This window comes from Ranitomeya variabilis, chromosome 1 (genome assembly GCF_051348905.1).
Source record: "Ranitomeya variabilis isolate aRanVar5 chromosome 1, aRanVar5.hap1, whole genome shotgun sequence".
NCBI classification, from domain to species: domain Eukaryota; kingdom Metazoa; phylum Chordata; class Amphibia; order Anura; family Dendrobatidae; genus Ranitomeya; species Ranitomeya variabilis.
The window spans coordinates 209,357,538-209,380,764 of record NC_135232.1 but is presented as its reverse complement, the minus strand read 5'-3'; the positions used below and the strand labels follow the sequence as shown (position 1 = coordinate 209,380,764).

The following is a 23,227-nucleotide window of genomic DNA, read 5'->3' as shown; positions in this document are numbered from 1 at the left end:
TCCAAATAGTGAATGACCGAAGGAACAGCCCGAAACGTCTCTCACTACCCATTCCAAAAAGGTACTGAAAGTCTCAAACAATGCACAAGAAATCGAACATCCCATAGGCAAACACCTATCCAAGTAAAAACCCCCCTCCCACCAACAACCTAACAAAGGAATGCTCTGCGGGTGCACAGGCAAAAGCCGAAAAGCCGATTCGATGTCTGTTTTTGCCAACAAGGCCCCAGGCCCGTACCTGCGCACCCACTGGACAGCGGCATCGAAAGAGGTATAAACAACGGAGCACAACTCTTCCGCAATCCCATCATTAACCGAAGATCCCTTGGGATAAGACAGGTGCTGAATTAGCCGAAACTTATTCGGCTCCTTCTTGGGCACCACCCCAAGCGGGGAATCAATTACGTCAGCCATAGGGAGCGAACTAAACGGCCCCGCCATTCTTCCCAATTCGACCTCCTTCGCCAATTTAACCGAAACAACCTCCGAATGCAAACTAGCCGATCTCAAGTTCTTTGTAGAAAAGGGGACAACATGCGTCGGGTGAGGAATCTTAAACCCCTCAAGAAAACCATCTCTAATAACTTCTGCCTTTTGATAATCCGGGTATCTATTTAGATGGGGGCCATCTTTTGAAGCCTCACCGGAGTCTCCCCCTTGACCGCCACCCACGGATGGCTTACCACGCGATTTCTTGAAACACTTAGCAGCCCCATGTGAGGCCCCGTTGCAATGGGAGCACACGTGTTTAAACTTACAGGTGGCGCCATACTTACACTGGCCGTCGTTAAACTGCCAGCATGTCCCCGTTCTTTCTTTTGCCCCCTGTGACCCCTGTCCTGCTCCACCTTGCCCTGACTGCTGACTGCTACCCCCCCCCCCCGCCCCCTTGAAAGGACTGTCCATATCGCACCGGGGCCATCACCTTCAACCACAATCCGATGTCCTTTTGCTCCCATCTTATCTCGGGCCTCACCGCTTTGCGCTGCCTGAACTGTTCATCGTATCTCAGCCAAGCCTGGCCCCCGTAGGTACGATGTGCTTCCCCAATGGTGTCAAAATAGCAAAACAGTCCTGAGCAATTCTCTGGGAATTTCTTCCCTATAACACGCCTGCTGCCAGTTAACGAACGTCTGAGGAATAAGGCGCCAACGCCTCTTTTCTTCCTCCTCCTTTTTACTATCGTCTTTCTTTCCTTTATCCAAATTAAATTTTTCTAAAGGAAGGAGAGAGAAAATCTCTATGTATTCGTCTTTCCAAATCTTGTCCTTCACCTCCTTCTTCAAATGGGCCCCCAGCGGGCCCTCAAAACACACGTATACCTCGCCTTTTGCCCTATCGTCTAGCTTAACGGTATCCCCCTTTTCCGTTTCCGTTTGCACCGACACCGACACCCCAGCCGCTGAAGACGTCGGACCGCTACCAGAACTCGCAAACTCGCTCAAACCCCCCACTCCACGACCAGCCCCCGACACCCAAGCCCGAGCGGGCGACGCTCCCACACTATCCGCAACACCGCCATCCAATCTCCTCAAAATCTGCGACATACCCGCTAAAAGCTCTCTAACACCCGGAACCTCACCACCACCCCCACCCCGCTCAGCTAACCCCGAAACCCCCGACACCGGAAAAAGACTGGACGTATACTCACAGGGCTGCGCAGGTGCTGTGTCCCCACCAGCCGTGCTTCCTGAATCCTGCCGGTCCCCGTCAGCCTGATGCTCGTTCCGGGAGTCGTCACTGCCACTCATTTGCCCCAGGCCCGCGCCCCTGGCCTCCACGTCACCAGGGGGGGACCGAGACTGGCGAAGGCGACCGTTCCCTCGACCTCCTGCTGGACCTGGATCTGGCAGCTTGTATAGGTCCCCTGGGTGCCGCAGCCGAACCGTCTCCTCTGTGCGCCGCTCCTGCGGCGCGACCGCGACCTGCTCCCAGCCGCAATGATGCCACTGGCCTGGCCGCCATCCTGCTGCACCGTCCTGTCCCAGAGCCAGGTGCACCGTGCGGCTGAGGTACTGGTGCACCCGCCGCAGTACTTCCCGGCTCCCGGCTCCTGGCAGATGCCGCCGCTGTTGCGCACCTCCCGCACTCCGTCCCTGGTGTCGCCGCCGCCACTGGAGCAGCTCCCTGGCAGGTCTGAGGTGAAGATCTCGGCGCTGCGGCGCTCCCGCGCCCCCTGCTAGGCCGAACCGGAAGTGCGGCCATAACATACTGTGCAGCGCCGGCGTCCTGCCGCGCCTGCACAGCTCCCGCAGCGCCTCGTCGCCTCGCGCCGGCAGGGCCGCCAGGTGGATTCCTGCCGGAGGGGGGGGCGGGCGGTGTGGCTGCGCCGCGTCCCCCAGCCCCCGCAGGGTCCCCGGAGGGGCTCCGCGTCCTGCGCCTGCCGCGTGGTGTGCTATCCGGGGACAGCCTCTTGGGCGGCCTCGACCTCCTGGAACTCCTGCCCCGGCTCCCGCTGTCCTGGCTCCCGCTGCCTCCTAGCAGCCCAGTGAGTTCTTCCAGCCATCCGGCCCTCCTGGATCTTGCCTCCCTGCGAAGCTGAGCGACCAAGCTGTCCACTGTGGCCATGGTAAGTAACGCTGTGGCAGCTGGTCCACTCACTTCGCCTGTCTCTGACCGAATTACCCCTTTCCCGCACTTTTCCCAGGTCCCCTCCTCCCAATCCCATAGAATACCCGCCCCAATTCCTATCCTACCAATCCTGAGCCCCCAGTTTAATTTTCAAAAATTACTGCCCTGCTCCCCATGGCAACGCAGTCATGTGGGGGCTTCCTTTTAGCTGCGCCCCATACAGCCCCCCCCCCCCTCTAGAGCACTCTGGAAGAGGTTTTCATCCAGGATATCTCTGTACTTAGCTGCATTCATGCTTCCATCAATGACAACCAGTCGTTTTGTCCTGGCAGCTGAAAAACACCCCCATAGCATAAATGCTGCCACCACCATGTTTCACTGTTGGGATTGTATTGGGCAGGTGATGAGCAGTGCCTGGTTTTCTCCACACATAACACTTAGAATTATCACTAAAAAGATCTATCTTCGTCTCATCAGACCAGAAAATCTTATTTCTCATAGTCTGGCACGTCCTTCATGTGTTTTTTAGCAAACTCTATGCAGGCTTTCATATGTCTTGCACTGAGGAGAGGCTTCAATTGCAGCATCCGGGTCCTGCAGGGAGGTGGATTCACAGCGCCTGCTCAGAGCAGGTGCCGGGAAGCCTCCAGGAGCTGTGCACATCAGATCGCCGATCTGAAACAGTGCACAGCAAAGTGTCAGATCGGCGATCTTACACTATAACATGATGCCCCCCCCCGGGGCAATGTTATAGAGTAAAAAAAAAAATATTCACATGTGTAAAAAAAATTTAAAAAAATCCCCCCCCCCCAAAAAAAGTATATTTTTCCTATAAATACATTTCTTTATCTAAATAAAAAAACAAAACAATAAAAGTACACATATTTAGTATCGCCGTGTCCGTAACGACCCGACCTATAAAACTGTCCCACTAGTTAACCCCTTCAGTGAACACCGTAAAAAAAAAAAAAAAACGAGGCAAAAAACAACGCTTTATTATCATACCGCCGAACAAAAAATGGAATAACACGCGATCAAAAAGACGGATATAAATAACCATGGTACCGCTGAAAACGTCATCTTGTCCCGCAAAAAATGAGCCGCCATACAGCATCATTTAAAGAAAAAATAAAAAAGTTATAGTCCTCAGAATAAAGCGATGCAAACATAATTATTTTTTCTACAAAATAGTTTTTATCGTATAAAAGCGGCAAAACATAAAAAAATGATATAAATGAGGTATTGCTGTAATCGTACTGACCCAAAGAATAAAAGAATAAAACTGCTTTATCCATTTTACCAAACGCGGAACGGTATAAACGCCTCCCCCAAAAGAAATTCATGAATAGCTGTTTTTTGGTCATTCTGCCTCACAAAAATCAGAATAAAAAGCGATCAAAAAATGTCACGTGCCTGAAAATGTCACCAATAAAAACGTCAACTCGTCCCGCAAAAAACAAGACCTCACATGACTCTGTGGACCAAAATATGGAAAAATTATAGCTCTCAAAATGTGGTAACACAAAAAAAAATTTTTGCAATAAAAAGCGTCTTTCAGTGACGGCTGCCAATCATAAAAATCTGCTAAAAAACCCGCTATAAAAGTAAATCAAACCCCCCTTCATCACCCCCTTAGTTAGCGAAAAATTACAAAATTAAAAAAATGTATTTATTTCCATTTTCCCATTAGGGTTAGGGCTAGGGTTAGGGCTAGGGTTAGGGTTAAGGCAAGGGTTAGGGTTGGGGCTAGGGTTAAGGCTACAGTTAGGGTTGGGGTTAAAGTTAGGGTTAGGGTTGGGGCTAAAGTTAGGGTTAGGGTTTGGATTACATTTACGGTTGGGAATAGGGTTGGGATTAGGGTTAGAGGTGTGTCAGGGTTAGGGGTGTGGTTAGGGTTACCATTGGGATTAGGGTTAGGGATGTGTTTGGATTAGGGTTTCAGTTATAATTGGGGGGTTTCCACTGTTTAGGCACATCAGGGGCTCTCCAAACGCGACATGGCGTCCAATCTCAATTCCAGCCAATTCTGCGTTGAAAAAGTAAAACAGTGCTCCTTCCCTTCCGAGCTCTCCAGTGCGCCCAAACAGGGGTTTATCCCAACATATGGAGTATCAGCGTACTCAGGACACATTGGACAACAACTTTTGGGGTCCAATTTCTCCTGTTATCCTTGGGAAAATACAAAACTGAGGGCTAAAAAATAATTTTTGTGGAAAAAATATTTTTTATTTTCACGGGTCTGCGTTATAAACTGTAGTGAAACACTTGGGGGTTCAAAGTTCTCACAACACATCTAGATAAGTTCATTGGGGGGTCTAGTTTCCAATATGGGGTCACTTGTGGGGGGTTTCTACTGTTTAGGTACATTAGGGGCTCTGCAAACGCAATGTGATGCCTGCAGACCAATCCATCTAAGTCTGCATTCCAAATGACGCTCCTTCCCTTCCGAACTCTGCCATGCGCTCAAACGGTGGTTCCCCCCCACATATGGGGTATCAGTGTACTCAGGACAAATTGGACAACAACTTTTGGGGTCCAATTTCAACTGTTACCCTTGGAAAAATACAAAACTGGGGGCTAAAAATAATTTTTGTGGAAAAAAAAATAATTTTTATTTTCACGGCTCTGCGTTATAAACTGTAGTGAAACACTTGGGGGTTCAAAGCTCTCACAATACATCTAGATGAGTTCCTTAGGGGGTCTACTTTCCAAAATGGTGTCAATTGTGGGGGGTTTCAATGTTTAGGCACATCAGTGGCTCTCCAAACGCAACTTGGCGTCCCATCTCAATTCCTGTCAATTTTGCATTGAAAAGTCAAACGGCGCTCCTTCCCTTCCGAGCTCTCCCATGCGCCCAAACAGTGGTTTACCCCCACATATGGGGTATCAGCGTACTCAGGACAAATTGTACAACATCTTTTGAGGTCCAATTTCTTCTCTTACCCTTGGGAAAATAAAAAATTGGCGGCGAAAAGATCATTTTTGTGAAACAATATGATTTTTTATTTTTACGGCTCTGCATTATAAACTTCTGTGAATCACTTAATGGGTCAAAGTGCTCACCACACATCTAGATACGTTCCTTAGGGGGTGTACTTTCCAAAATGGTGTCACTTGTGGGGGGTTCAATGTTTAGGCACATCAGTGGCTCTCCAAACGCAACATGGCGTGCCATCTCAATTCCTGTCAATTTTGCATTGAAAAGTCAAATGGCGCTCCTTCGCTTCCGAGCTCTGCCATGCGCCCAAACAGTGGTTTACCCCCACATATGGGGTAGCGGAGTACTCAGGACAAATTGTACAACAACTTTTTTCGGGTCCATTTTCTCCTGTTACCCTTGGTAAAATAAAACAAATTGGAGCTGAAGTAAATTTTGTGTGAAAAAAAGTTAAATGTTCATTTTTATTTAAACATTCCAAAAATTCCTGTGAAACACCTGAAGGGATAATAAACTTCTTGAATGTGGTTTTGAGCACCTTGAGGGGTGCAGTTTTTAGAATGGTGTCACACTTGGGTATTTTCTATCATATAGACCCCTCAAAATGACTTCAAATGAGATGTGGTCCCTAAAAAAAAATGGTGTTGTAAAAATGAGAAATTGCTGGTTAACTTTTAACCCTTATAACTCCCTAACAAAAAATATTTTGGTTCCAAAATTGTGCTGATGTAAAGTAGACATGTGGGAAATGTTACTTATTAAGTATTTTGTGTGACATATCTCTGTGATTTAATTGCATAAAAATTCAAATTTGGAAAATTGCGAAATTTTCAAAATTTTCACCAAGATTACATTTTTTTCACAAATAAACGCAGGTAATATCAAAAATTTTTTACCACTACCATGAAGTACAATATGTCTCGAGTAACCAATGTCAGAACCACCAGGATCCGTTGAAGCGTTCCAGAGTTATAACCTCATAAATGGACAATGGTCAGAATTGTAAAAATTGGCCTGGTCATTAACGTGCAAACCACCCTTGGGGGTAAAGGGGTTAAATATGAATGTCTGAATAAAGGGTCTGAATACTTATGATCATGTGATATTTCAGTTTTTCTTTTTTAATAAATTTGCAAAAATTTCTACATTTCTGTTTTTTTCAGTCAGGATGGGGTGCATAGTGTACATTAATGTGAAAAAATAAACTTTTTCGAATTTACGAAATGTCTGCAATGAAAGAAAGAGTGAAAAATGTAAAGGGTTCTGAATACTTTCCATACCCACTGTAAGGCTATGTGTATATAACATTCCATCTGTTTGTAAGGAACCTAACAAAAAACGTCATATGGCTTCATGTGAAATCAGAGACATACAGAGGTACAGCAGGAGACTCATGTAACATTGCACCAGTCCTTACTTGGTTTTATGCAAAGTAGAGCAGTAAGACAAATATATCTGGAAAAAAATTAAAATTACTTAAACTTGATTTAAACTGCTAGTAAATAAGTTGGGTTATTTATAGTAGCATTTAAAGTGCTGCAAGTTTCTTTATGGGAGTGAATAGGTTACTAAATGAATCAGTATTAGTTTGATCTCAGAACACTCTGCTAATTAACGCACCAAGGGAACTGGAACATTGGAACATGATTGAACTAATTAACAATCTAATGAAGATCAGTCCAATCTTTCATAATGAGATGTTACTTGTCAAACATATAAGTGAGGTAAAATGCCCAAGATGGAATATTAATTCCTGATATTATGGTGTATTCCCATTTGGCAGCCCTCCCTATGTCAACAATATAGGAATATACTGTAAAACATTGTAAAGGTACAAACTATAGAAACTATAATTTGCTTGCAGTGATCAGGGTCAGTAACTTATATCAAAAGTTAGAATGGTAAGGCTAGTTTCACATTTGCGTTTAAAAACGCAGCGTTTAAAACGCAAACGCAGGTGTTGAAAAAACGCATGTAAACGCGTGCAAACGCTGCGTTTTTTAGACGCATGCGTTTTTCTCATGCGGTAAAAAAACGCGGCGTTTTGACGCGTTTACATGCGTTTTTTCCTGTGTTTGCGTTTTTGAAACGCATGCTGAGAAGTGTGTGACAGCTGCCAATCATCAAAATCATCTAGAAAACCCAATATAAATAGAAAAAGCTATATTTACTTCAGCGCGATATATGTGAAAAGCCGGTAATTCAATTGCCGGCTTTTCATTTCTCCTGCCTAAAAACCCGACATGATATGAGACATGGTTTACATACAGTAAACCATGTCATATCCCCCCTTTTTTTTGCATATTCCACACTACTAATGTTAGTAGTGTGTACGTGCAAAAGTTCGGCGCTGTAGCTATTACATTTAAGGGTTAAATTGCGGAAAAAATTGGCGTGGGCTCCCGCGCAATTTTCTCAGCCAGAGAAAAAAAAAGGTGGATATGACATGGTTTACTGTATGTAAACCATGTCTCATATCATGTCGGGTTTAGGCAGGAGAAATGAAAAGCCGGCAATTGAATTACCGGCTTTAGGGTTAGGGGTAGGGTTAGGGGTAGGGTTAGGGTTTGGATCTCTTTATCACCTTGATGGTGGGCGGTGGCTTATCAGTGTGTAGTCTTGTTGTTTTCTATAAAAACGCATGCGTTTTTAACGCAAACAAACGCATGTGCTTAAAAACGCATGCGTTTACATAGACAGCAATACGTTTTTTTGCCGCAAAAAAAGCCTCTAGAAATTACTACATGTTGCATTTCCGCAACAAAACGCAAGCAGGGAAAAAGCGCATGCGTTGTCAAAAGCGGCAAAACGCATGCAAAAAAACGCATGCGTTTTTAATGTTAAGTATACGAAAAAAACGCATGCGTTTTTTTGCGGTAAAACGCAGCGGCAAAAAACGCAAATGTGAAACCAGCCTAAGTATGGAATGGGTTTGCAGTAAATTTGGTAGCTTGAAAAGTGTTGCACTACCAGTAATTACTTATGAATCTTTATATTTCTGTAGGCTGAAGAAAAGCCATGAGATTCTATCTGTCTTTTCTGTGTCACGCAGGGAAGATGATGATAAGAAGATGATACATGCTGAGGAATTCATGGCACATGGCAAAGCTACCAGTGGTGGAAACAGAAGGACTGTTCATGAGACAACTCATGGGATAGTCAGTGTTAAACAACCTAATTCTGGGCTGTCTATAAAATCTCTCAATGGTGACTGAATCCATAGTAATTGTGGAACATGGATGGAAATTAATGTAGCCTCTCATTTTTTCTATTATCACAGCAGCATAACTGACTGAGGCCGGGGTCACACATGCGTGTTTTACGTACGTAAGAGCGCAGAAACTACGTCCGTATAACTCGCATAACATACGGCACAATTATTCTCAATGGGGCTGCTCCTATTAGCCGTATATTACGGTTCAGTATTATACGGCTTTCTACGGCCGTACAAAATCGCAGCATGCTGCGTTTGTCAGCGTATTGCGCAAAAAAATCGCCAATGAAAGTCTATGGGGGCGAGAAAAATACGGATTCCACACGGACCAGCAGTGTGACTTGCGAGAAATACGCAGCGGTGTTAGTGAAAAGTCGGTAATTCAATTGCCGGCTTTTCATTTCTCCTGCACAAACCCGACAGGATATGAGACATGGTTTTCATACAGTAAACCATCTCATATCCACTTTTTTTTTGCATATTCCACACTACTAATGTTAGTAGTGTGTATGTGCAAATTTTCAGCGCTGTAGCTGCTGAAATAAAGGGTTATATGGCGGAAAAAATTGGCGTGGGCTCCCGCGCAATTTTCTCCGCCAGAGTGGTAAAGCCAGTGACTGAGGGCAGATATTAATAGCCAGGAGAGGGTCCATGGTTATTGGCCCCCCCATGGCTAAAAACATCTGCCCCCAGCCACCCCAGAAAAGGCACATCTGGAAGATGCGCCTATTCTGGCACTTGGCCACTCTCTTCCCACTCCCTGTAGCGGTGGGATATGGGGTAATGAAGGGTTAATGCCACCTTGCTATTGTAAGGTAACATTAAGCCAGGTTAATAATGGAGAGGCGTCAATTATGACACCTATCCATTATTAATCCAATTGTTTGAAAGGGTTAAAAAACACACACACACATGATTTATTTTAATGAAATAAACACAGCGGTTGTTGTAATAATTTATTGTTCTCTCAATCCATTTCCAGGCCCTCGCTTGGCAAAATAATAAACGCACAAGATACATACCTTCTGATGTCCGATCACGTCCCACGAGGTAATCCATCTGAAGGGGTTAACTAATATTACAGGCACGAGCTGCGATAAACCACTCGCTCGTGTCTGTAATCCCCCGGCGAATGAATGAAATGTAGGTCATTGACCTACATTTCCTTCAGTCGCGGTGATGCGCCCCCTGGTGGATGTCCTCATATGACCTGGAGCGTGGGAAAAAGTTCCCAGGCTGCAGTTCATGAGAACATCCACCAGAGGGCGCCTCACCGCGACTCAATGTAAGTACAGATCCAGCTTTCCTTTCAGCACCCGGGGATTACAGACACGAGCGAGTGGTTTCTCGCAGCTCGTGCCTGTAATATTAATTAACCCCTTCAGATGGATTACTTCGTGGGACGTGACGTTTCAGCAGAAGGTATGTATCTTGTGCATTTATTATTTTGCCAAGTGAGGGCCTGGAAATGGATTGAGAGAGCAATAAATTATTAAACCAACCGCTGTGTTTATTTCATTAAAATACTTTTAAATCATGTGTGTGTGTTTTTTAACCCTTTCAAACAATTGGATTAATAATGCATCGGTGACATAATTGCCGCCTCTCCATTATTAATCTGGCTTAATGTCACCTTACAATAGCAAGGTGGCATTAACCCTTCATTACCCCATATCCCACCGCTACAGGGAGTGGGAAGAGAGTGGCCAAGTGCCAGAATAGGCGCATCTTCCAGATGTGCCTTTTCTGGGGTGGCTGGGGGCAGATGTTTGTAGCCACGGGGGGGCCAATAACCATGGACCCTCACCTGGCTATTAATATCTGCCCTCAGTCACTGGCTTTACCACTCTGGCGGAGAAAATTGCGCGGGAGCCCACGCCAATTTTTTCCGCCATTTAACCCTTTATTTTAGCAGCTACAGCGCTGAAATTTTGCACATACACACTACTAACATTAGTAGTGTGGAATATGCAAAAAAAAGGGGGATATGAGATGGTTTACTGTATGTAAACCATGTCTCATATCCTGTCGGGTTTGTGCAGGAGAAATGAAAAGCCGGCAATTGAATTACCGGCTGTTCACAGATATCGCGCTGAATGAAATCTAAATACAGAATATATATATATGTGTCTCAATGACATATATATATATACATATACTGTATATATGTTTTCCCGAACATTTGAACACATAAATCCATTAGATGTCGGTTTTGCAAGCCTGCGCGAAAATCTCGCAGTACGGATGCCATACAGATTACATACGGAGGATGCCATGCGCAAAATACGCTGAAACACCCTGACTAGGGATCAATATTTTGGGAACATTTCTCCGTATTACGGCCGTAGTACGGACGTATAATACGTGGCGTATTGTCTTACGCCAAGTGTGACTCCAGCCTAAAGCTGTATTTATACTTAACCCCTTCACCCCATTTTCCATTTTTGCGTTTCAGTTCTTTGCTCCCTTTCTTCCCAGAGCCATAACTTTTTTATTTTGCCGTCAATTTGGCCATGTGAGGACTTGTTGTTTGCAGGACGAGTTGTACTTTTGAACAACACCATTGGTTTTACCATATAGTGTACTGGAAAATGGGAAAAAATTTCCAAGTGCGGTGAAACTGCAAAATAAAGTGCAAATCCACAATTGTTTTTACCATGTTTAACAAATGCTAAAACTATTGTGATTTTCCAGGTCATTACGAGCTCGTAGATTCCAAACATTTATAGGTTCTTTTCTATTTAAGTGGTAAAAAAAAATCCAGTTTGTTAAAAAAAAAATTGTGTCATTTTCTGAGACCTGTAACGGGATCTGGGGTCAGGTGAGGGCTTATTTCTTGTGTGCTGAGATGACTTTTTATTGATACCATTTTGGTGTAGATACGATGTTTTGATCGCCTGTTATTGCATTTTCATGCAATGTTGAAGAGACCAAAAAAAAGTAACTCAGGCGTTTTTACTTTTTTCGTTTACCAATTGGATTAATACTTTTTATATACGGAATGATAACCTTCGGCACTCAATAAGTCAGGTACAATTGTATTTCAAAAAAGTTGCCGTTTAATTCACAGACGACTTTTTAGAATATTACAGACATTAATTCCATCCAACATTTCGGCAACATTGCCTAAATTAAGGATTTCTGTAGATGAGTCGGTCGGCAGTATCCCGGGGCATCAGTGCTGTAATGTTCTAAAAAGTCGGCTGTAAATTAAACTGCAACTTTTTATTGTACCTGACTTATTGCGTGCCGTATTACTACCTCATTTTCCTTCAGAGCACCACCCCCTCATATATGAGTGCACAACTTTTGACTGACTTTCTCTCCTTCTTATATATAGATAGATCGAGAGATTCTAAATGCAGGGATAGCGAATATGTATATGTTTTTATTATTATTGTTTTATTATGAATGGGGCAAATGGGGAGGTGATTTAAACTTTTTATTTATTTTTTTCATATTTTTAAAAACAATTTTTTTTTTTACTTTACACTTGCTTCAATAGTCTCCTTGGAAGCTGCGATCATCCAATCACTTGTGCTACACAGAGCGAGGATTAAGCCTTGCTCTGTGTAGCAGAAATGCTCACTTGCTATGAGCGCCGACCGCTGGGCGGTGCTCATAGCTATCCAGCTATGATACCCAAAGGTCTCCTGCAGACCCTGGGTTGTCATGCCAACCCAATGGCGACCCGTGGTCATGTGACACGGGCGCCAATGGGCAGGATTAGTGACGTGCTTCCGGCATGAGCATGTTAAATGCTGCTGTCAGAGATTGACAGCAGCATTTAACAGGTTAACAGCTGCGGGAGGATCATATTTCCACCCGTGGCTGTTAGGGGCACATGTCAGCTGTTGAAATCAGCTGACATGTGCCTAAAAAGATGTGGGCTCAGCATCGGAGCCCACATGAAAGGGTAGACCTGACATGCGCCGTACAAGTACGGTGCATGTCGTGAAGAAGTTAAAGATTATTATGAGAAAGTATTCTTAAGAACACTCATTTACAATAACCTTTCAGTGTAAACAGGCTGACAGCTCATTCATCCGTTGATATGATATTTTGGTTTCCACAAAAGATCATCATTTTCGGTGGTGCATCATTCTGTGTAAACAACACAGAGAACTATGACAGCTTGTGTGTACTGAGTGATCTATTATGGATTGTTCCATGCACATGGTTTATTGTGGTCTGTCTCTGTGTAAACAGGCTATTAAACAATCATTGATAGGTACACCTTTATTAATCCGCAATCGTTTAGTGCCACCAGTAGGTTTGTATAAACCAGCGTTACACAGGCAGTAGCTTGAGGGCCAAATGCTTGATGCCTTTCTGTGCAGATTTCAACTATCTTGTCACAGACATGCCTGACAGGGTCTGGTAACCGCTGATATAATTTTCCATGAGGAGTGGCAGGTAGCACCATAGAGTTGGGTAACATTTAATGGTCTGCTGTGTGGACATGTCTGTGACCATGTCATCATCTAGGTAAGGAGTAGATGAAATGAAGCAGTGGCTATGCATGAGAGCTGCCATAACCATTGTAGTTTATGGGAAACCCTCGACTGTCTGAGCATCTCGCATAAACTACAATGGAGACAGCGGAATCCATGGTCTCTTACTTTCTGAATTGTGAATGGCAGAGAAAATGTCCAATATCTTCCTGAGAGGTGGGAGCGCTATGAATGGAATCAGCTCCCTATTAGATATTTATGTCTATGATGTTTTATTGCGGTCCATCAGGTTGGTTCAAATTGGCAATGTGGCCTCTAGTCCAATAAGGGATGTGCACCCTTGGTATATATGGATCCTAACATCCAGGAATGTTACAACTGTTTACCTCACTATATCAGGTAACTGGTGTCATGTCACCACACCACACTCACCTGATGAAAAAACACAGATGTGATGTCACAGCAATTTCCCTGACTAAACACACTTAATGTGTCACAGATACTGTACCTATCTGCCACACAAAATAGTGATGTCACAGTAACGTTCTTGACTGAAGCCCTCTGATAATGTCTGATGAACGTACCAAAATAAAATGGACTTGTGATGTCACAGTAGCTTACATGACAGAAAGACACTTGTGATGTCACTGTAGCTTAGAGAGACACTTGTGATGTCACAGTAGCTTGCATGACAGAAAGGCACTTGTGATGTCACAGTAGCTTACCTGACAGAAAGGCACTTGTGATGTCACAGTAGCTTACCTGACAGAAAGGCACTTGTGATGTCACAGTAGCTTACCTGACAGAAAGGCACTTGTGATGTCACAGTAGCTTACCTGACAGAAAGACACTTGTGATGTCACAGTAGCTTACCTGACAGAAAGACACTTGTGATGTCACAGTAGCTTATCTGACAGAAAGACACTTATGATGTCACAGTAGCTTACCTGACAGAAAGGCACTTGTGATGTCACAGTAGCTTACCTGACAGAAAGACACTTGTGATGTCATCAGTCGCTAACTTGAATATTGTAGTTTTGTATTGATAACTTATGAAGGAATGGATGACAACAGCACAGGTCTACTATCATTCATTGCGCTACAGAATGTTTCTCACCTTTAATAAATCAACCAGTAATAGATGCAATAGACTGTAATGTGATCTAATAGATGGTATGGGGCAATATTATTATTGGTTTTTTTTTTAAGAATAACAGGTTTGTTCCACACCGGAAAGACATGTACACAGTCTATGTTGTGCAGTAATAGGCATTTTATGTGTGGTTGTATGGTACAATTCTCCTAGTTCTCTAGTCCATCTGTAATATTGCATATAATACAGCCCGCCACAATTTTTTTTCCGATGGATTTCAAATGAATCAGTGAAAAAAGAAAACTCTTCAAGCATCTTCATGAAATTGGAGGCATATGAAGTTATACACTAGGTCCATAGTTCTGTGAGGGCCGTATTATTAATTTGTATTGCACTTCGTATTTGAAAATTTATTCAACATTTGAAGAAGCTTAACATTAAATTACAAAAAATTTCTGTTTTAAATTTTTTTTTAGTTTAATTGCCATTTAGATAGGAGTTTGTATAGGAGCACGTGTATTACATATAAGGATTAGTATGCCTCTTCTCTGCTTTTCCTAATTATATACATTTTCTAATATGTTACTTATCCTTACATACTAAGGAAATTCTACCTAAATAAATGGAGAAATTCCATACATACAACTACATTATTTCCCAGACACAGAATATACAGTAAAAAGTAAACTTCACTTTAGGATTTGAGGCAAACCCCTGGATGTACCTGAGGACAGGCTTGTCGCCGGTTAGGTAGATGAAGCGCTTGTGTAGATGTTCAATTTGCTCTGCAGAGACTGAAAAGACAAAATCAGAAGAATAATGGTTTAATTCACCCCTCGCAGTCAGGCTTTTAGACTGTATTGTGTCATGAGTTTCCTTGGCATCGGCTGAACCAGGATGTCACAATTTTACAATTTCTCATATCAGCTGTAGGAGATGCTCAGCAGGGATTTACATCAGTAATGGCACTGCTGGCACGCCGCCCGAATCTAATAAAACGCCCTTGTATTACTTGGCAAGTGCCCAAAAGAAATGCCTAGAACAGAAAGCATCCAAATCATTTGTCTATTAAATACAGAGTGAAGAAAAATGTTAATCAATTTAGCTACAGTATACGGAATCTGACTACAGTATATATCCACTATTACATAGGCCTGATCTGAAAACACCAGAAAATGTTCACATATTTGTTAGAAAGCTCTTTACAATCATTGATAAAACCTAGCAATAACTGTTCACATTTCCTGCGGCACCATCACAAGAAATATTGTCCAGTTACAGCAGTTAATGACCTATTCGAAAGCTAGGTCATCAATATGAGATCGGTGGGGGACCGACACATGGCGCCTCCACCAATCAGTGGTTACTTGTGCCGGGGGGGGACGCTGGATGTCTAAACTTGGTCAGAGATGCATAGCTCAGCTCTATTCAATGTATAGCAGCTGCTGCCATGTACAGCACAACTACCCCTATTCATAAGAACAGGAGTGGACCTTCAGTACTCTGCAGCAGCTACTACACATTGAATGGAGCTGCACTTTGAAAGCTTTGCTGAAACTGTATAGATCTGGCGGACACAAGCACAATACAGCTAATGGATGAGGGTGCAGGTGTTGGACCCCAATAGACCTCATATTCAATATGGTGTGACACAACAACTCCTAAGGATTAAGTAATGCTTATTGAAATATATATTATTTCTGAAGAATGCAAGTCAGGATAGGCCCTCCAGAACAGGCTCCTTTGGAAGACACCTGATTATGGTGAACTCTCTTCTGCGAGATAATAATTTTTTTTTTGCTGAAGCTTTACTATATGTTCACTGCTCCAGCTGATAGTTTAGAAGAGAGGAGCTTTTATTTCTTAGCCCCTCTTTCCTGTCTCCTTTGTAGTAGTGTCTGACACTGAACAACATAACTTGTACTAAGTGAAGTAGTACTACCTATATTTAGCCAGGACCGAGAAACACTCTGTGTAACTACAGACTTATGAATTCCCCCAGCACACGCAGTGTGTGCTGGGGGGATTCGCCGCTTTCTGACCCGGGATCGGAGGGTATGTATAAGCTATGCATATTCCTGGCCAGCGAGGCCATGCCCACTGGCCGGGAGTATGTATAACGCATACACACCCTCCGGTCCCAAGTCAGAAACCGGCGAATCCCCACAGTACAGAGCGCGTGCGTTGGGGGGATTTATAAGTCTGTAGTCACACAGAGTGTCTGCAGACTTATCAATTTGGACCTAATAATCCCTTTAATGTACAGAAAAATCCTTGAAATACTACTATTACACAAAACATGTGCCCTTTCCCAGTTTCTTTGACTCCTGAGAAACAAATCTACCATGCTGTGGCTGATACATCATAGTGTCAGTATAAAACATTTTGGAAAAACATTACTGATGGCTGCTTTCCTGCAGAAAATGGCTAGTATTGCAGATTAGCCACACTGAAAATGCATGGGGATAAGCTGCAACACTAATTACAACTTTTAGACAAGAGTGGTGCTGTATCTGGAAGAAAGCAGCATAAATCATTTTTGAAGCACAATTCTGCATTGACTGACAGTCGGGTCTAATGCTGATCCGGCTGTCAGTCACTGCCGGGGGCGCGGTCTCAGCTGTCGCTCTCTATAATCAGAGCGGTGACTGAAGCTGTATCGGCATTGCCCTTGTGATAGGTTGAATAAAGTTAATTGCCTCCCGGCAGCAGGTGCTGGGCAGCTTCAGAACCCTATTAACCTGAAGATTAACCCCATATCTGCAGGTTAATAGTGTTTTTTCACGATACACTTTAAACCTGTCTGGTTCCCAAACACTGTTGAACTGCCACTATTAAGTCATAAAACCTTTTTCCTGCATTAACATTAGGTATTTATTTTACTATATGCATGTACCTATTTGTGCAATATCAGGTTATATACCATCTCAGACAAGATGCAAATTAATGTGGACTAGTCCGGGGGGTGTTTATTCACCTGGACCAATCCTGCCGCTATAGCTTCAATCATGCCACTGTAATTGAAGTTCTCTGTACCGCTGCTGTCCTCTCTTCGGCCCTTGAACCATCTCACAGGCAACGCTTAGGTGCTGGAACCTGTGGAGTGAAGCCGGGTGTACTGTCCCTGGCTTTATCAGCTCACTGCGTGCTCCTCGGAGGCAGTGCTCCACAGGACAAGATACGGCAAATAAGATGCCCTGCATAAGTGCAAATGTCCAGGGGCCAACAAGAGAATGTGGGCAGCATAGGAAATTTCAATCACGCCCATAGGGGAGTAGTTGTAGCTCCTGGGGGAGGATTTGTCTAGAGGGGTGAACGCCCCATGGTAACACAAAACCCCATACATAATTAAATAAATACACAACACACATATAATTGAAGAAAATGGCCATGATGTTTATTCAGGGTAACCAAATTAACTTTAATAAATTAATAACTAAAATATCAATGAATAAACCTCCAATAAACCAATCCACCCAGAGAGCTGGGCAATTTTTCCCAACTCAGCGAGACATGCCACCCCCCCCCCCAAAAAAAAAACACCACAGCTACTTCTCAATCATAGACTGGAAATCCAAATTAAAAATGTCTAGACCAATATCTGAAAGATGAACCAAATCACGCCTGTAAATGCATAAGGCATAAAACTCTCCATTCCTTTATTGACTCTTCTCCAATTTATTTCTAGAAAAAATAGTTTAGGCCCGGACCAGATTAATCTAGAAACGATCTTAGAGAAAACAAAACAAGACTGAGGGAACTCAAGCTTTAGGCAGGAAATAACCTTTATCATTAGGGTTAAAAGATCCAACGTTTTGATTTTTCCAAGATTGTTCCCACCCAAATGAAAATTAATAAGATCAGGATAAGGAAAATGAATAGCTAATTTCTGGAGTTCCACAACTAAATTTATCCACTTCATTCCCCTGATGCTGTGCCAGAAAACTTGAAGTGAAGAAGAATTAAAGGACAGGTTCTCGGTTTAAGACCTTTGGCTAGCTCTCTTCTGCACTCAGAATATAAAAGAATGACCAATAATCCAAACTAAAAGGGGACCTGAAAGTGAATGTGAAAATTAATAATCATAGAGATTATGGCGAAGGTATAGTTTAAATCTTCCAGACTTCCATCTACCTAACCTCATAATTTTACCATCTCAAAGCCCCGACTGATAAGCATCCGTAGCTGCTCCGACCCGAAATGAATCGGATGTAATTTTAAGCCCGCCTTTTCCTAAACTGGCTAAATATTTCTTAAGAACAAAATTAAATTGGTAAATGGTTCTTTGTTAATATGAAGAAATGAAGGGCCTGTAACATTAGGCCTTCTCTCCCACTAACTTCCTGTATTAGCGACTGGGCAAATGATTGAGTAAGAAAAAGGATCTAGCTTTATTCTTGAGCCCCTACCCATTTGATCGGTTTTAGATTTCCTTATAAATACTAACATATGAGAATCGTTAAGCAGAACATCAGAAAACATCAACCCAGAAGGTTCATATTTTTTCGCCGAAACTAATTCACCTACCCTAAGTGCTGCAAGAAAGGCTAAGCAAAAAGCTGACCTAAATAAAACACATCTCGTCTAAATTAATGCATACTGAATCTAAAGATAAACAAAGATCATTCAACAAAGAGAAAGATATAGGGCATCTAGAGTCCGCTTTGTAATTGCCTCTCTTAAACCCCTTTAAGAACTGTTTTATCGGAAATAATTAGAGGGGGTTACCAATAATCTTCAAAATGAAAGACACACCCGCCAGGGACTTCGATATGGCTGAATATGATAGGCCTTTATTAATTAAGAACTCTGGGAACTTCAGTGCAGGAATAGGACTAGATTCCGCAAAGTCAAAATTGTTCATTAAACAGAAATTAACCCACTGATGCCATGCAACCGAATAATTGGCCCATGATCTATCGGCTAAAGAATTTTCAATGAAATGAGGAATTAACCCCAAATTATGTCCCAAAGATGAGGGGGCAAGGTGTTGCTTCGTTGTCGGCATCTAGTGCTTGTTGGTGAAATGCCGACCACTGGGGGTGACAAAGGGAGTTAGAATTTTTTTGCTTGTGCCTAATCTAGCCCTAAGCCAGATATTATATTTCCAGCAGTTCAAAACCAGCTGTTTAATAATCCTAGCCGCCCAGACATTTTTAGAAGAAAGGGTATTAATGTAAAAAATAAGACCTTGGTTAGCTGAAAAAACTAAAATTCTTGCATTTTGCATTAATGAGCCCCATAAATAAATGCAAAAAAAAATGGAAAAAAGTTCAAGGACCGAAGAATTTCTAGTCACATTATTGGATACCCAGTTTTCCGGCCACTGATGAACTGACCAATGAAATGAAAACAAGATTCCATAGCCTTTAGATGCATCCGTTGAAAATAAAAAAGGTAAAGAATCAGTCTGAACAAAGGGGCTCTGCGAGCAAGATCTACCATTGAAATTAGAGAGAAACTGTAGCCAAATTTTAACATCCTCTTTCAAATCTGAGCTATTCCTGATATGAGAACCAGGAGACAAATAGCCTTTTGTAGAGTCATAAAGGTGCCTTGAAAAACCGCAATCCATAGGAGTAACTCGTAGAGCAAAATTGAACAAACCTAGAACAGATTGGAGTTCCTTCAGGGTAATCTTCTTTGATAAAAAAAAAAAAACCCAATTAAACATAGTAACATAGTAACATAGTTAGTAAGGCCGAAAAAAGACATTTGTCCATCCAGTTCAGCCTATATTCCTATATTCCATCATAATAAATCCCCAGATCTACATCCTTCTACAGAACCTAATAATTGTATGATACAATATTGTTCTGCTCCAGGAAGACATCCAGGCCTCTCTTGAACCCCTCGACTGAGTTCGCCATCACCACCTCCTCAGGCAAGCAATTCCAGATTCTCACTGCCCTAACAGTAAAGAATCCTCTTCTATGTTGGTGGAAAAACCTTCTCTCCTCCAGACGCAAAGAATGCCCCCTTGTGCCCGTCACCTTCCTTGGTATAAACAGATCCTCAGCGAGATATTTGTATTGTCCCCTTATATACTTATACATGGTTATTAGATCGCCCCTCAGTCGTCTTTTTTCTAGACTAAATAATCCTAATTTCGCTAATCTATCTGGGTATTGTAGTTCTCCCATCCCCTTTATTAACTTTGTTGCCCTCCTTTGTACTCTCTCTAGTTCCATTATATCCTTCCTGAGCACCGGTGCCCAAAACTGGACACAGTACTCCATGTGCGGTCTAACTAGAGATTTGTACAGAGGCAGTATAATGCTCTCATCATGTGTATCCAGACCTCTTTTAATGCACCCCATGATCCTGTTTAAAGCATTGCGCAATTTAAAAATCTTCACATCAGGAAGTCTACATTCCATCTTAGCCGAATCTAAGGTTATACCAAGGAAGTCCAAAGACTGAATTTGTAAAACAGTTTTTCAAAGGCAATTGGAACCCCAAATTTGTTACACCTTAAAATAAATTTGTTCAATAAATCAAGGCAAATCTGAGAGTCGGGGGACCTATAAAAAGAAAATCAGCGAGGTAATGCAGCATGCCCCCGTTGGGGAAATCCGACTCGATGACCCAATGTAAAAAAGAAGTTTCAAAATAAAAACAAGAGAGGGAAAAACCCATGGGTAGACATTTATCAAAGAAAATGTTATTATCAATACAAAAGCTCAAAGAATTAAAGACAGCTGGATAAACCAGGAGGAGTCTAAGCGCTGATTTAATATCCGAATTAAACATTAACGCATTTTGACGAAATTTTTTAAGTAAATCTACCACTGAATCAAAAGAAGAATAGCTCACCAAACACAAAGATTTATCTACCGCATCATTAAGTGAAAAACAATGAGGGTACGATAAATGATGTATCATTCGGAAAGAACCTGGTTTCTTCTTAGGGACAATACCCAGTGGGGAAATATGAAAATCCGGAAATGGAGGGTAATCAAATGGACCTGCTATTCTGCCTAATTCCAATTCTCTGTATATTTTTTCTCTTGCTATATCAGGGAATCTTGACAATGAGGGCAAGTTATTAACCCATTTGCAACCCATCCCTCTAAAAGGGGGGATATAAAACCCTTGAGGAAAAACCCTGGTATAGCAAGTCCCTACTCACCTGATCTGGATACCTGTCTAACCATGCTATCATTTTTTCCAATTTCACTGTTGTCAGGGCTTTTGAGACTAAGTTCTCTAACCATGGACTACTGTGTGATCTGCTTTTCAAAACATTTAGACATGGGTTGAGAACCCCTGCAGAAAGAGCACTTGTGGCGAAACCCGCAATTATTGAGCCACTTACAAGACGTTTCATTAAACACAAAGCAAACGTCCTTCCTATTGAAATTGTTGACAGGTTGCCTGACAAATGAGTGTCTCTGTGGGAGCATCAAATTGATCCAAAGACCAACATCCTTCACACCCCAGCTAACATTTGGATGAACGGCCAATTTTTGTCTAAAAGCCTCATCATAACTCAGCCTGGCCATGCCTCCAAAGTTACGATAGGCTTCTAAAATTATGCTGATATGCTGAAGAAGTCCACTGCATCAATTAGGGAATTTCTCACCGAGACCAGCAGAGTAAATGGAAAATGCCTAGAGACAATTATTAAGATTTAAGGGCTCCACGTTTTCTATCGTCTTAATCGGATTTATCATCTTTCTTTTTCCAATTTACCCAACTGTTCCTTCTGTGGCAATAGAGAAAACAGATCAACATAATTTCTACTCCATATAAGATCCTTGACGGAGGTGCTCAAATAGAAACCCAAAGGAGATAGTTCACAAGTCAGCGCCTCCTTCAAAAGATTCTGTGTAACAATGCTGTTGGTGATAGAAGGGACACTGTTAGCATCAGATATATGCTGATTGGCTGCAGGCAAAGCAGGTTTAGCTGCTTCACCTAAAGCCTCAGCCAAAATTCCCTTAATTAGTAAACTGAGGTTGGTGGGGGAGACAGACAGGGGTACATGGAACATCTCACCCCTTCTGGAAAAAACGGTGTGCTGGTACGGATCTGCGACACATAGCCCGCGCTCGAGCCCTGTGAATAGGGCGAGCGCAGCTGAGCAGCTACTGTCGGCATGCTGTCTTCCTCCTTGTCAGATTCTGGGGCAGAAGCTCTCCATGATGGTGCCACGTCCGGCACGGAACAATGGGCAGTCACCGGAGCCTATGCGTCCCTGGAAGGATGTGCCGCCGCAGCACTTTTAAAGCTGCGGCAGTTTGACACGCCACTGGCGACTCCTGATGACATCTACGGCGCCAGCAGATGACGCCGGTGAAAGTTTTGCGCCAGGCTGCGAGACTTCCGAGAACAGGGCAATCGTGTCTTCGCGTGCACTTCCTGTGCATGGCTGCCACACTTCACTGAAGATGACGGAGGTGAGTATGACACGTGGGCCTTTGAATCTGCCAGGCACTCCCGCTTCTCAGTAGGGCAGGCGAGTCTTCTACCGGAGACTGGTAAGGGGAACGCGGATTTGGAGCAGGAGATCTGGCTTCGACTGCTGCTGCAGAAGGTTTTATAGCCAAGCAGCTTCTTAGCCATTCAGCTACATCATCTTCACTGGCCCTCAGCACCAGCTGCTGTATAAGGTTTTTCATTCTGTGATTTTCTTTTCTTCTCATAGATGAATGGGAAAACTGGCCACAAAGTAGGGCTTTTATAGATAAAATCTTACCGGTCTTCTTTGCATCCATCAATGAAATTGCACAGAAAGTGCACCAAAACAACTGGTCAGAACTGGAATCAACATGCTCGTGGCTCCCACAGCTTACTGAGCTGACCTTTTGACCCTGGCTTTGTAGCCATAAACAAAAGACACACCATGACCAAAATGATTATTTAGGGTCTGTGTTACCATGAGATCCCCCCTATATTTTATTTTCGGGGGAGGGCTACCATTAGTTCATGTTAATTTGAATATGTTCTGCAGC

At 42.9% G+C, this 23,227-nt stretch overlaps 1 protein-coding gene across 1 annotated transcript in view; it reads right to left on the bottom strand.

The window, feature by feature from the left end:
• Positions 1 to 23,227, bottom strand: part of TESC (tescalcin) — a 137,132-nt gene that overhangs the window by 47,945 nt on the left and 65,960 nt on the right. The window contains exon 2 of the mRNA XM_077292338.1: positions 14,995 to 15,064. Within this exon, the coding sequence (XP_077148453.1) occupies positions 14,995 to 15,064 (70 nt within the window). The remainder of the gene's footprint in view (positions 1 to 14,994; positions 15,065 to 23,227) is intronic.